This window comes from Perca fluviatilis, chromosome 4 (assembly GCF_010015445.1).
Source record: "Perca fluviatilis chromosome 4, GENO_Pfluv_1.0, whole genome shotgun sequence".
NCBI classification, from domain to species: domain Eukaryota; kingdom Metazoa; phylum Chordata; class Actinopteri; order Perciformes; family Percidae; genus Perca; species Perca fluviatilis.
The window spans coordinates 19,888,765-19,902,611 of NC_053115.1; the positions used below are offsets into that span (position 1 = coordinate 19,888,765).

The window sequence follows — 13,847 nt, forward strand, 5'->3', positions numbered from 1 at the left end:
AGTCGATAGGTGCGATATTTTATTAATACGCGATAAAGAAGCAGAATAACACAAATCACATGGTAAAGGATCATAACAAAAATATATATCACAGGTTTGTGAGTTGTATTAATGAAGTGGAGGACACATCAATAACATAACTACAAAATGGTGTTAAAAGTAAGGCATAAAATATGATTTCTCAAGTTACACTTCAACTTTTCAATAGCTGAAAATGGATCAAGTACTGTATGTAACTATTTATCATTATCAGTAAGAACAACGTCCCCATATAGAGAGTAAATATCCAGACGCAGCTTGTGTAAATAACAAACATTGACCCAGCTGTAGTTCAATTAAGAGGCAACTTTCAGGCTGACTTTCATTCATTATGGTGAAATGAATGTAGGGAGATGAGATGAGTGGACTACAACAGTACTAGTTTGATAGTTATTTCAAGATTTCATGATGCACATCGCCTGGTCTGATGGAAAAGGTCAGATACAACCAACTAACTAACTCATTTCCTCAGAGATGTCCAAGGCTTGTGAGTTCAGAGGTAGTCCAGATGGCAAAAAAAGTAAAGTCAATGCAATTGAACAAGAAAACATACCTGTATGTAAATGAATTAAGCTCCTCTGGCAGCAAATTTAGTCAACAATGCAGAAATACATGAAAGTATTGGGATACAACATATCGTGGAGGAAACACCTGACATGCAGTAAATGATGGGCGATATTCAAGTCATGTAATAAACAACTAGTAAGTGATATGTAGTTCACGTTGGATAAATGGCTACCACGTATGATGACACAAGGAATGAATCTGAGGAGCTTGAAGTATTTGCAACAGGCTGTCTGTCAGTTTAAGTGCAACTATCCAGACAAACAATGTCTCAAAAACATTTTAGTGAAAACAGACTGGAGGCTGGAATCCTCTTTATTTTGAAAAATGTTCAAACAAAAGAATTTGGTAATCTATATATAGAAAAATACTATTACTGATTCATTACAGATAAAACATACTAGTTTTTTAATGAGTTAACCCTAAAGTGTGGGTTTGTACACTATTTTTACACAATTTTACACTATAAGTCAACATTGTCAGGGGGTTTCCTGCAACAGCCTCATTTGGTCACTTGGTAGGAAAATGTTACTAATAAAAACTTTTACTAAGTCAGTTTACAACTTATTTCTACTCATGCTTATATTACACTATTTTTGAATTTATCCTTCATACTACCTTTTAATAGCCAAATAGGAAAGGAAGGAACAACGTGGACCCTTTTCTCTCATAAATTGGTAAAACAAAGGGTTACTGATGAAGTGTTTAGTATTAACCACGTTTCCACAATTGATGTCATACATAAGGTATCTGTGGTGCTGTTGTCTTGTTGTTTCCCATAAGGGGCATGTATTTCAGCACTGTGTGGTAATTTGCTGCCCTTCCTTTCAAATCACACAAATTAAAGAGTGTCACACATACAATTTACAGTGTAAGAGTCAGAAAATACATAAAGTAGTAAAAATGAGAAATGAGTAACAACCCCTCCCCCCCACCCCAACCCCCCAAAAAAAAGTATTTCATAAGGAACTACACCCTAAAAGAAAGTATTTTATCAAGTTCTTGTAAACTATTGGCTGCATTTTATTTCCCAAAAGAATAAACCAAGTCTCACTTCAGCTTTTAACAAATACAGTTTTTTTTTTAAATAAATGACACTGAGGCTTTTATCTGTACACCCATAGTAAAAATCCTCTGCCGATTGTGTTTGTGTGTTTGTATGTAGGCCTGAAAACTCTTTGCCTGTCTGTGTTATATATCTGCACATGAACGTGTGTGTGTGTGTGTTTGTTTGAGTGTTTGTTTGAGTGAGAGAGAGTGAGAGAGAGAGAGAGAGAGAGAGAGAGAGAGAGAGAGAGAGAGAGAGAGAGAGAGAGAGAGAGAGTGTGTGTATGTGTGCTGCTGAGGGAGTGGAGAGTTACTTTGTTGGAGATCTTTTGTGTTACTGAGGTAGTATGAGAGATTAAGAAGCTGAGGACAACTGAGGTTTAAATGAGGTCGTTGTGTCAAGGCATACTGGTAATGTCAAATACAGATCAGAAATGCACAACAAACACAGCACAATAATTACTGAGTAGACTGACATGTTCCTGAATAGCGTTGTACCTGAGGTTTCAATATGGTGTAAAAGCACTGTAATAGTAAAATCCTGAGTGTGGTAAAATGTTTAGTCACTGTTGTTGACTAAAGTATATATGAAGGGTTTCTTTCCAAAAATGAGACATCCATTTAAACCTTTGGGTGCTTTTTTTCTTGCTGCTGGTTGGAAGGAAAAAAAACATTGACATTATTAATCTGAACTGTCACACTGACAAGCTAAAGTAATTCTTTGCATTTTTTATTCTGAGCAAAGAAAATAAGATATTTCTCCCCTCCAAAATTGGATATTTCATTTTGGAAGAAAACTCTTCACGTCTACTTTCATAATAATGACTTCAGCGCACCATGTTTATATTGTGACATTGCTAAAAATGTCACCATCTTGCTCCCATTTCATGTGAGGATTCATGTCACTTGATTTAAAAACATGTTTCAATAAAACGGTTCAGGTTGGTTCCTTTAACCCCCCCCACCCCACTCTCTCATTTTAACCCGCAAGCCTGTCCATCAAGCAGGTATCCTTAACACAATGGTTGGACATTTTGGTAAATATGCTTCTTTGCATTCTTGCCTGGAGTTAGATGAGAAGATTGATACAATGTAGAACGCTTAGCTTAGCATAAAGACTGGAAACAAACAAAACCCAACTACCAGCACCTTTAAAAAGGCACATGACCTCTGTAAACAGTAAACAAAAAATTGTCGGTTTTCCACTTTGTGTACGGATCAAACAAATGAGATATAACTTGTTAATTAATGAGCTGAGCTTTAGAGGTGCTGGTAGGTAGATTTTTTTACCTTTGGACAGAGCCAGGCTAACTATTTCCTCCTGTTTCCAGTTTTTGTGCTAAGCTAAGCTAACCAGCTGCTGACAATAGCTCTACCGCACACACATGAGAGTGGTATCAATCTTCTAATGCAACTCTCGGCCGGAAAGTGAATAAGCGTATTTCCCAAAATGTCGAACTATTCCCTTAAAAAAAAAACATGTCCAAAGATCAATTTATTCAATGTTAAAACAGAGTTTGTTCACCAAACTCTTAGAGTGAACCAATAAAACCAGGATACAGTATCAGGTCGGGAGAAGAAACCACTGCAATGATTTTGTGTGTGTGTGTGTGTGTGTGTGTGTGTGTGTGTGTGTGTGTGTGTGTGTGTGTGTGTGTGTTTGTTTGTTTATGAATCCCAGTCACAGATAGGAGCCAGACAGTATCCCTGTTTGTTTGAGGCCAAACCTTGAGGTAGGTAGAGAGGCATCCTATCTACTCCCCTTCCTCCTGCGCTGGAACCTGAGACGTTGAGGGCTCGAGCGGCGAGGGACCCTCCTCAGCCTCTTCTGAAGAGCCCTGGAACATTGGGGGGACAAAAAACACCTTTGTCACTTTGTCTGTCATTGTCTAATCTCTTTCAGTCTAGTGACTCATTGTGCACAAGGTAATGAATCAATACTAGAAAGAGCACGAGAATACAAGAATGAGCGATTGCGTGCGAGGAAGTAGGTCCAGCTGTCAGACCTAGAAATGTGATGAAGACGACGGTTATGTCAGGAAACCAAGAAGACAGAGGAAGAGAACAGTTAGATCAGGTTTCCCCTCTCTACATTGACTCATTCTTCCCCTTCATGTGCGTGCATCTGAAAAAAGGGAGTCTGTCTCAACAGTTTCAGTTCTTGAAGCATCTTGGCAAACTGCTCAGAGGAGATGATGCGATAAGGCAGACGAGGGGCATCAAGAAAACTGCCCGCTTTGGTGACAGCTGTTTGATTTTTGTTTGAAAAACGAACTATGTGTCTAAAAGAACCAACGTTTCTCAGAAACTCTCGGCGTACTTTCACAAAAACTGGATGTCGCAAAAGGATGTTTGGAGGTGTTATTTGGAGAATTCAGCACCGCCATCTGTGCATTTTTCCAAGAACTCCTCATATCCTCATGAAGTCAGTTTACGTAAAGCGCAAGGAACATGTGCATTGGTTGTTTGCTATTTACATCAAATGTGCCGAAGCAATAGCAATTTTATATTTGTCTCATAACACATGGTGTACTAGATTCAAATATATATTTCTCACAAACACAAGTAAGTATGTACTAAGATGGAATGTGGCGTGCTCCTAAGAATGTGCTAAAGACTAGTGAAATAAAAAATATAAATACATACAAAATAGTTACATGTGCATACGTCACATGTGCATACGTATATGCCATGTGCAGGGCAGTGCAAAGGATTTGCTGTAGACAATGTACAAGCTGGAGGATGCACAGAGGTCAGAGGAAAGAAGCTTTTTCTTAAGTCTGGTGGGGTTTGTGGGGTGTGGAGGCATTTGCCAGAGCATGGAACCTGGAATAGTTTAGACTAGTATGATTCTGGGTGAGTGAGTCTAATAATAATTAGGACAACGTATATGAATGTAATAGCATAAACTCAGTTGCCGGTTTACTTCATCTTTAATTATTGCATTGTAATACAGCAACCTGGTAGCTAAGATGAGGACTTTGTTGTATGTCATCACCCTCCTCATGCCTCTCCGTATAATGAACTGCATCAGTCTTAGCTAGGTATATCTAATAAACTGGTAACTGAGTGTTTAGCAAAGGATAGAGTGGTCCGAAGGCCATGGTTTGTTTGCTGCAGCACCACTATAATGGGTTCAAAGGGCTTTTGAATGTAGTTTAGTTTTGATGTACATAAGCCCTGTGCTTAACAAGCATAAGATATTCATGAATAGTTAAATGAGATCAGCTCTGCCTTTACACATCCCTTATCATAAATGTGACTGATATTAGTCAAAAGGTAAAAATGTGTGACACAAACTGAGATTTCTGTTCAACTGAAGGTTGCATTTCTTCATTCACAAACTCTCAAAGTGACTTCAGCTTCAGTTGGATGTAATGACTAATTAGTGATCTCTTAAAAAAAAAAAAACTGTTGAAAATAATTTGGTAAATCTGCAGTGGAAGACTGTTAAATTGAGGAGGGCACATGTTCAGAGGCTAAACGGATTTAATGCTTTGTAATGATTTAAAGATTCTGCAACAAACCGCTGCTCATTATAAGACATTTCAACCAACTAAATCACAATAGGTTTTCTGTCGAGGGAATCTGCGGTTCAAAGTGCTACATCAGAACAAAGCTCTGACAACTTTTTAAAGATTTGGTTTTCCTCACCTGCTGCTCTTCAGCTACTTGAACTACTTTCTGGGGCTGTGGAAAGAGAGGAAACAGAATGAATTAAACATGAAAGAAAGGCCACCCTGTGTCGAACTGTAAAGCTCCAGCAGACATCCGAGGCTTTGGACACCATGATGTCTCTAACTGTCAACAATTGCTCCATACCCATTTCCTTGGTCGCCCACGTGGTCGTTTCTCCCCAACGGGCTCCACTTTCTAAGAAAGAACAAATGAATGGTTAAAAGGAGGTTTCACATTTCAACAGTCCTGTCATACAGCACTAATCACTAACTAAGATTAAGGGCTTATACGTTTTCATTTGAGTATTGTAATTTTTAAGACTTTGTGAGCAGAAAAAACAGAACTGCAACAAAACTACACTCTTTAGTGATAAACAGGGACAGAAATAGCTTTCCTCTCAGTCAAATCATCCCTTGAAATGTCAACATGTGCAGTGCCTGCAGAGCTGTATGTCATAAAATCCTGCACACGCAACCGTGTTTACTGTGTGTTGCTCGGATAGTAAAATATCAAAATCTAAGTGCACATATTTATGGCATATTTGCTTTCATATCTGACTGTTCTGAGAAATGTTCAATTTTCCCAAACTTCAAAACACAAACAATTGATTTGTGAGATTGGCATGTCTAATTACAGGCTCATATGTGTTGCTCTGCTTTGGTGTAACAAGTTGAACAAGTCAGTTGTCTCCAGAAATAGTGATGAAGCTCTCCCAACAAAACAAAATAAATGTTAAAAAAAAAGAGTGTGAAAAAAGGTTTCACATTTGTATAAAAAGACTAGTTGATTTACAGTGTTATACATCAACTACATGCTACAAATGTACAAGCAAACTGGAAAACTGCCAGCAGGGGCAGTACAACAACTTCTTCTCCTGATACAAGCAAGGGGGTAAGCAAGCGTCTGGCAAGAATATCTCCCATGGCGCCATTTTGATGCTAACAAGCACTCACCCCCTGTTACCATCCCATTGACTGCCATTCATTTTGACGTCACTTTGACAGCAAATAACTTTACATCTGAAGCGTTTAAAGACTTTATTTGTCCATTGTTTATTTCTAAAGAAACACGACAATGTATAAAAGGCTCCATTACCTTGTACCTCACGTTATGGCTCTGTAGCAGACGTTTTTGTAAAAATAGGCTAACGATTGTGTCATAACCACGCGACTTACTGTCGCATAGTAGAGGAATTACCGTATAGTACAGGAGAAGCTCGCAGGCAGTTTCGACTAATATTAGCTGTTTAAGTTTAATTACTAATGTTAACTAGCATTTTAGTTAGCAATAATTAGCCTGTGCCTATGTTATCTCCTTACATATACCTACGCTCTCCGTCTCTGCAAGATTGGGAATGATTGAGATTTCTCTTGGCACAGCTACCAGAAGACTTACAACTTTCAGACAGGTTGCTCACGTCACATTTGCGTCTTCAGGCTCAGTTGGAGGCTGCGCAGTAACGCTCAGCGCTCACCGGAAAAGTGCTTCTAATATCCTTCACTGGTCTCCGTCCAGAGCAACAGGGTCTGTTGGTCCATTCTATATATACTGTCTATGGATACAAGAAGCCTCTGAAAATCCTCAACGTTTAACTTTAAGAGAAGATTTAGCAAAATTACAATGGGTATCTTAATTTTTTGTATACTAACAAATTCTTCAATAACAATGCAAACAGCAATGTTGCTGATAATGATATATCTGAGTGCATGTTTGCACAGGTGTACAGTAAATTCTTATTTGAACAGCTGTCATTAAAAAACGATGGCACACAAAATGCCTGTAAGCTTTATAAAATCACACAAATACACCAAAAGACACCACCAAAAGAGAAAAGTGTATTTGTCAGTGAGCTTTTAGGCTATAAGTGAATTTAGAAATGCTTTCTTTTTATTGATTGGAAATGAGATCCAATTGGTAAGAATGATCTTGATCATTGTCACTTTAAGCACACTGGCGGGAAAAGTATCCTTTAAGTAAAAGTACAATGTACGATGTACAAATACTCAAATAGAAAGTTCTGCCATCAATTGTAAGACAAATATGTTGTGTGGTACTGGTTTCTTTTTTCAGGAGCCATAAAGATCAAGGTTGTTAAGAAGTCACAGATACATCAAAATTTACTAAAGATAATTTCTTTCTTTAAAGCTGTAGCGTAGTTTTTCGCCGGTTCAAGTCCCAGTACGGACTAAAGTACAGAGTGTGGATTGGTAGCTGGAGAGATGCCAGTTCAACTCCTGGGCACTGCCAGGTGCTCTTGAGCAAGGCACCGTACCCCCCCAACCGCTCAGGGCGCTGGTCCAGCACTGGCAGCCCACTCACTCTGACATCTCTCCATTTGTGCATGAATAGGTCCTGAGCATGTCTGTGTGTGTATTTCAGGCCTGTGTGTAGTGATTTAAAAAAAAACAGAGTGTAAATTGTAATTTCCCCACTGGGGATCAATGAACAGTATAAATTATTATTATTATTAAATTAATTAGCTTTGTAGCAACTAATTTGGCAATGGCTTGGATGTAATGGACGTTCATTAATATTAAAAAGTTATGCACGAAAGCTTTAAATATTTTCTAATATTAGAATGTTTGCCATAAATTCCCAATAACAATTCTTAGTACTTAGATTACTTAGTACTTAGTACTATACCGCAGACACAAGGTGTGACAATTCTGAAATTAAAGTTCAATAAAGATCCTCTGATCAGTTTCAACCTTTAGTGCAGTTCTGGGGCCTTTGTTCTTGCTGCCTTTCGGTCGTCCTCTCGGGCGCTTTGGAGTTGGTGGTCCAACAGGCTCCTGTAGAGAAATGTGGAGCCATAACTAACCAGTGAAAAACATTTCTTTGAATGAGCTGTTTTCTACAGCCAGAAAACAGACACATCATTAACTATCTTTGTCTTTCAGAATTACCTTTTCATTAGATACTTAACCCTCCTGTTGTCCTGTTTTCAAGGTTTCTATATAAAAAAATATGGGATTCTTTTAACCAAAATTGCCCAAAAATAACACGGATGGTTTCATACACAAAACAGGCTGTGATTATCAATCAACATACATTTCTCTGATCTGTCAAGATTATTCATAATTACTGTAGTTTTTTAACTCAAATATTAGGTATAATTTAATATGAATTAGGTTTATTGATCATTCAATCCAAAAATAAGTGTAAAACTAGTAATAAGTTAAATAAACTGGTAATAAGTTGGAATGAAGTTGGCTAAAAAGATGTGATAGTTTATACTTCATATGTGCAAAACAGACGGACAACACAAGGGGTAATGTTGATCAAATTGTTCTTGGACGGAAGTCCTACCTGCTGCTGTTTCCGTGGCCGACCCCTGCCTCTGCGCTGAGGCTCAGGAGGTGACTGGGCAGTGCTCGGCTGGGGAGACGGCTCTTTGGTCCCACTGTTACTCATGCCTGCGTCTGTCCACCTGCTTCAAAGAGTGAGGGCATCAAAGCCTGGAGGAGCAGCCTCGAGGGCTTAAAGAGGAGAAGACCTGAGTATCATGAGCTGGAGATGTGAGCTAAGAAACATGAAGAAAAAAAGTGCTACTTTTGATTACAGGAATCATCTTTGAAGAATCTGGGATAATCAGCTTTATTATACCACTTCAAATCTCATTTATTTTTGCACAATTACCACAGTGACTTTCAATCAGTGCTTAATATCACTGAAAGGATCATTCAGAATTACACAGGATCCTTTTCCAAGAGCGAGCGTGGGAACTGCTTATGCATAAGCCTTGGCACCAGGTTCATCGGAACACAAACAGGGGTCTGGCAGACGCAGGGAAACATGAGAGTGGTGTCCAGCGACTAAAAGTAGCACAGATATTCACAACTCAATCTACCATCCAAAATCTGCATTTGCTCTACTGTACGCTGCCTTTCCATCTGCCCTCTGTGAGGTATTTCTCAATGGGGTTGTGCATGTTGTAGGGGTGCTGATGCTGCGACAACTTTTACTCTAAAACTTGTGCGAATGAGATGCAAACAGAACTACTAAATGCAAAATCTTAATGGAAAGAATCATGACAACATGAAAAACTATTGACAAATCTGCCTTTTTTTTAAGCCTACAGTGAACTTTAGAGCTGCAATGTTTAGTCGATCAGTCAATCGGCAGAAAATTTATCTGCAACTACTTTGATAATTGATTAAACGATTTCAGACATTTTCAAGAAAAAATGCCAAACTTTCTGTGGCTTCTCAGTTTTGATGATTTTTTTTGACTTAAAGTAAACTGACTGTAGGTCACAAAAAATACATCATCTTGGGCTTTAGAAAATTTAGATGGACATTTGTCACCATTTTCTGACATTTTACAGACCATTTAAATAACTGATTTGACAAGAAAATGTCTTAATCTGTCAATAATTCCTTAAATGATAATTTGTCCATCAACAGAATCAGTCAGAAAACAGTGCTCCAAACGCACAGTATATTCAGGTTCCTATCACATAAGACAAAGAAAGACAGCAAAGCCTTACTTTTGAGAATCTGAGACTAGGGAACAGTTGGCATTTTGTGCTTGAAAACGACTGAAACGATCAATCAATTAACAAATAGTGGTCTGATTAATAGCATCCATGTTGATGTAAACAACAGTATGCCTTTATAACATCATATTTCTGGTAACTTCCGAAAAAGTAGCCAAATATAATATTTAGGCTACTTTTTATTAAGAGAGTAAACCACAAATGTCAACCCTAAACTGGCTGTTGGTAATGTAATGTCCCAAGTTGGTCGTTTACCATAAGGTCTAGCTCTGTAAAGAATGTGCCAAACACTAATTGCCAACACAGCCTATCAAAACGGCCGCACTGAAGCAGGAAGTTGGTGTCATTTGAGAAATCTACGTCCTCGTTGAAAAGATTTAAAGCCAAACGAGACGCACTACGTCGTTTCGTCGCTATTAAAATGATTTCCCGAGCAACACAACAAGCGTCCTGCACTTCTTCTGCAGCGGAAGACCGTCCGCTTCTGTGTCTGGCAGTCAAGTACTGGGACTGAATGTACTTTTTGCATATGGGCGGCAATTGCAACCATAAAAACACATTATTTTACAGTCTTTAGAGAAGGTGCGCGAAGCGCTCGTGCGGCGAGCCCGTGTGTTCAAACCTTCCCGACTTTGGGTTGACAAACTGGCACACGTAAAACGCCATACAAGTCGACACCGTCAGTGTTTTAAGTCTGCTCTCACTACACAACATCCCCCTTCTCCCATCACTTGCGCAATCGATCTTTAATGTGTTGGGTTTTGCAGTGATAACAGGTCCGCCGAAGTGGACGAACCGAAGAGCTGCAAAAACTTTACCAAGAAGGACAAAGGCGAGGAACACAGGTGCAAAAGCTCTCCTATCAAACCAGCCATGAACACACAAACACATATACACACACACACACACACACACACACACACATAGGCTACATACATTCAGGCTATAGGCTCCATGTTCAGGCTGAGTGCCCCTGTTCATGCAGGCAGCGCCAAATGCAACAATGAGAGCCGAGAGAGTTGAACTTACCTTGAGACGGTTTGCAGTTTTACCTGGAAGTTCACACAATCAGCTCACTTTGTGCTCCTGCACAACTATGAAAATCCTAGTGTATCGACCGTCTCATTGGTTGGATTGAAATTGTAAACTCTCTCTCTCTCTCTCTCTCTCTCTCTCTCTCTCTCTCTCTCTCTCTCTCTCTCTCTCTCTCTCTCTCTCTCTCTCTCTATCTCTCTCTCACGCACACACACATTCCCTCTCTCCTCCTCTAATCGGAAATGTGTGTGTGATCCCCCCCAGACGTCCAGTCACGAATACCCCAGTTGCAGTATAATTGGGGGTTGTAGCTGAGCAGTATATGCATTGCATACTTTCTCTATTAAAGCATGTTTCAAGAGGGAAAGAGGGAAGGAAGGTTGAAACAGAGGACCCCGCCCCGAAAAGTTCACCGGACCACCCACTTGAGAGAAGGAAAGAGAGAGAGAGAGAGAGAGAGAGAGAGAGAGAGAGAGAGAGAGACAGAGAGAGAGACAGAGAGAGAGACGGGCATCAGACAGGAGGGTAGTATGGTTCCGGGGTTCCCAAAGTGGAGTCCGGGGGCTGGGAAGTTCCCCACAGAAGGGAAGAAAAAGGTTCAGTAGAAATTGGTGAGATCAGAATGTCTAGACTGTTTCGAGCAGAGGTTTCACTCTCTCTCTCTCTCTCTCTCTCTCTCTCTCTCTCTCTTTCTCTCTCTCTTTGTTAGGTCCACACCTACAGTGTTAGATATTTAGATATATTATTCTGTCATAAATAAGGACAGAAATATCCAAATGTAAAAAAAACATTTAATCATGCGGGGCATTTAAACAGTAAAAAAAAAACAGATGTGACAGATATGTGAGCAAAAGGGCAAATTTCCCTTTCAATTTTCTTACATAGAAGATGTAAAAAGTTTTTATTAGACACCATCTCTAGTCTTTTATTCTTCTATTCTTTTATCCTCCAATCAGCTATTCTCTTTATTTTCAAATAGTGAAATAAAAATTGAAAATCACATCCTCCTAGAGTAGACGTAGTATTTTTGGAATTAAATTCTCCCATTGTAGTTTTTGTTGCATATTTGGGTGTAGGTCTAAAAAAAAAATAGAAATCTTGTCTTTGTGATTTTCAAGAGGTAATTTTGTAACTTTGCACAAACTGATAAATACAGACAGAAATGTCTGAACTACAGTGAATACACATTCCAGGGACGGCTAATGCCGGACCACTCATAGAGTCATGTCAGGTGAGCGTGCTGGCATGGGACCAAAATATAAAGCTTTAAGTTACAAAGATAAAGCACAGGGATCATTTTGAATGAGTTTTAGTGTAAATTTCATGATGTAATTCAGAAATTCACATATTAAATATCCTGTGAAACATGAATTACATGACATTACATTGAGATAAAAATCATAATCAAATGTTGCATTCAAAGATAAAACATTTTTGCCATTACCATAAGATGCATAAAACAAAATAACAAAGAAACTATTTGCATATTTCTGTGGCAGCATTTATTACAAATTGATTCGGGTTTCCCAGAACTTTAAGCTTTAACAGTTGGTGAAAACCCATAGTCATATATGAATTAGATTAGTCATCCACTATAAATATTACTAAATGAAAGTGAGCAGAATGACATTGAAATCATAACTGTCAACCTGCCATTTTCAAACACTGTGTGCAGCAGGAGGATAATTGCCATCATTAGCTAAAGGGAACACCTTTTACACTTCAGTCCTATTAGTCCTATTAGTTCTGCAAAAGATAAAATGTCTTCTGAAAAAATTTTTTGGTTTGAAAATGTCCAAGCAACAGAAAACAGAGAGCTAGAATGGGGAATAAGACAGAGAGAGAGGGGGGAGGAGGGTTTCCATGACAGAAATTGTGTGTGTGTCTATGTGTGAGTTCAGTGGCCCTCTGCAGGCTGGTGTATCTGAGATTCGGTCGGACTCTGATCTTGAGGTTTATTTAAGCTGAATTCCGTGGGCTCATCAGGACCGGGTTACAAAAATCCTCCTATAGAAATAGAAAGAATGTGCAGCGCATACAGTTCTGCATAAGGCACAAAGGCATGTCTTTAGAGGTGGGGGCAGGCATCAAAAGACAGAGGAGAGGAGGGATTTCTTTAGAGGCTGGGGGCAAAGAAGGTATTTCAGAGCTCCATTCAATGCCAGGGAGAGGAGGGGAGGCGTACAGTTTTGTGGTAAAGGGTGCATTTCCAGGGGATGTTAGAAACTTAACAAACACACACACACACACACACACACACACACACACACACACACACACACACACACACACACACACACACACACACACACACACACACACACACACACACCTTATTGGGAGTCACTTACTCTCAGTTATTCTCCTCTGCTACAATTAGTTTTTGCCCCTGCATCCTTTTTGGGTGAATAAATAACAAAAATTGACAACACTTTACTTTAAGTCCCCACATTTAGCATTTATAAGCAGTATATACACATTTAATAAATGGTTGATAATTCACTATAAAGTAGCTGTGCAAGTGTGAGTGTAAGCAGTGTTTATTAATGTATTTGTGAAAAACTATGACTCCTCCAGTGGGCCCCCATAAGTGAAGGCTGCTGTACATGATGAATGAAAATATATAGTAAAAACACAGTTGTAATAATGTAAAATATGTCTTCAAACATGAAGAAGGAGGAGTTACAATTGTTGACAAATACTGCTCGTTATTATTTACCACTTACAAATGTCTTTATATCTTCTTACCACTACATTATAGTTTAAATGTTTATATAGGCTATTTATTATGAATGGATAAAGAGGGGGACTCTGGGGAGAAAGTGTTGCCCAAAAATGTGTAGAATTGTACTTACTTTTAATAATACTTACTATATTTTTATGATAATTCTTTTCTGCATTGTTTTGCATCTCAGCGTACATGATTATGTTTTGGGAATGTAAATGTTTTCTGCTTATTGTATAAATGCCCCCACTGGTGCACCTA

General features: G+C 38.8%; 1 protein-coding gene across 4 annotated transcripts; it reads right to left on the reverse strand.

Annotated features, from left to right (window-relative positions):
- Positions 1-6: 6 nt before the first annotated feature.
- LOC120557548 (high mobility group protein HMGI-C-like) lies at positions 7-11,034 on the reverse strand. 4 transcript variants are annotated; one of them, XM_039797995.1, is made up of 6 exons: positions 10,856-11,034; positions 8,638-8,758; positions 8,037-8,120; positions 5,473-5,523; positions 5,305-5,340; positions 7-3,488 (listed from the first exon to the last, which is right to left on the reverse strand). In XM_039797995.1, the coding sequence occupies exons 2-6, from the start codon at positions 8,740-8,742 to the stop codon at positions 3,405-3,407; spliced, it is 360 nt and encodes a 119-aa protein (XP_039653929.1). In that variant the 5' UTR covers positions 8,743-8,758; positions 10,856-11,034; the 3' UTR covers positions 7-3,404. The 4 variants fall into 4 exon arrangements, with proteins under 4 accessions (XP_039653929.1, XP_039653928.1, XP_039653926.1 ...); XM_039797994.1 differs by having other exon boundaries at positions 8,638-8,761; XM_039797992.1 differs by having other exon boundaries at positions 8,638-8,807.
- Between the last annotated feature and the right edge of the window lie 2,813 nt (positions 11,035-13,847).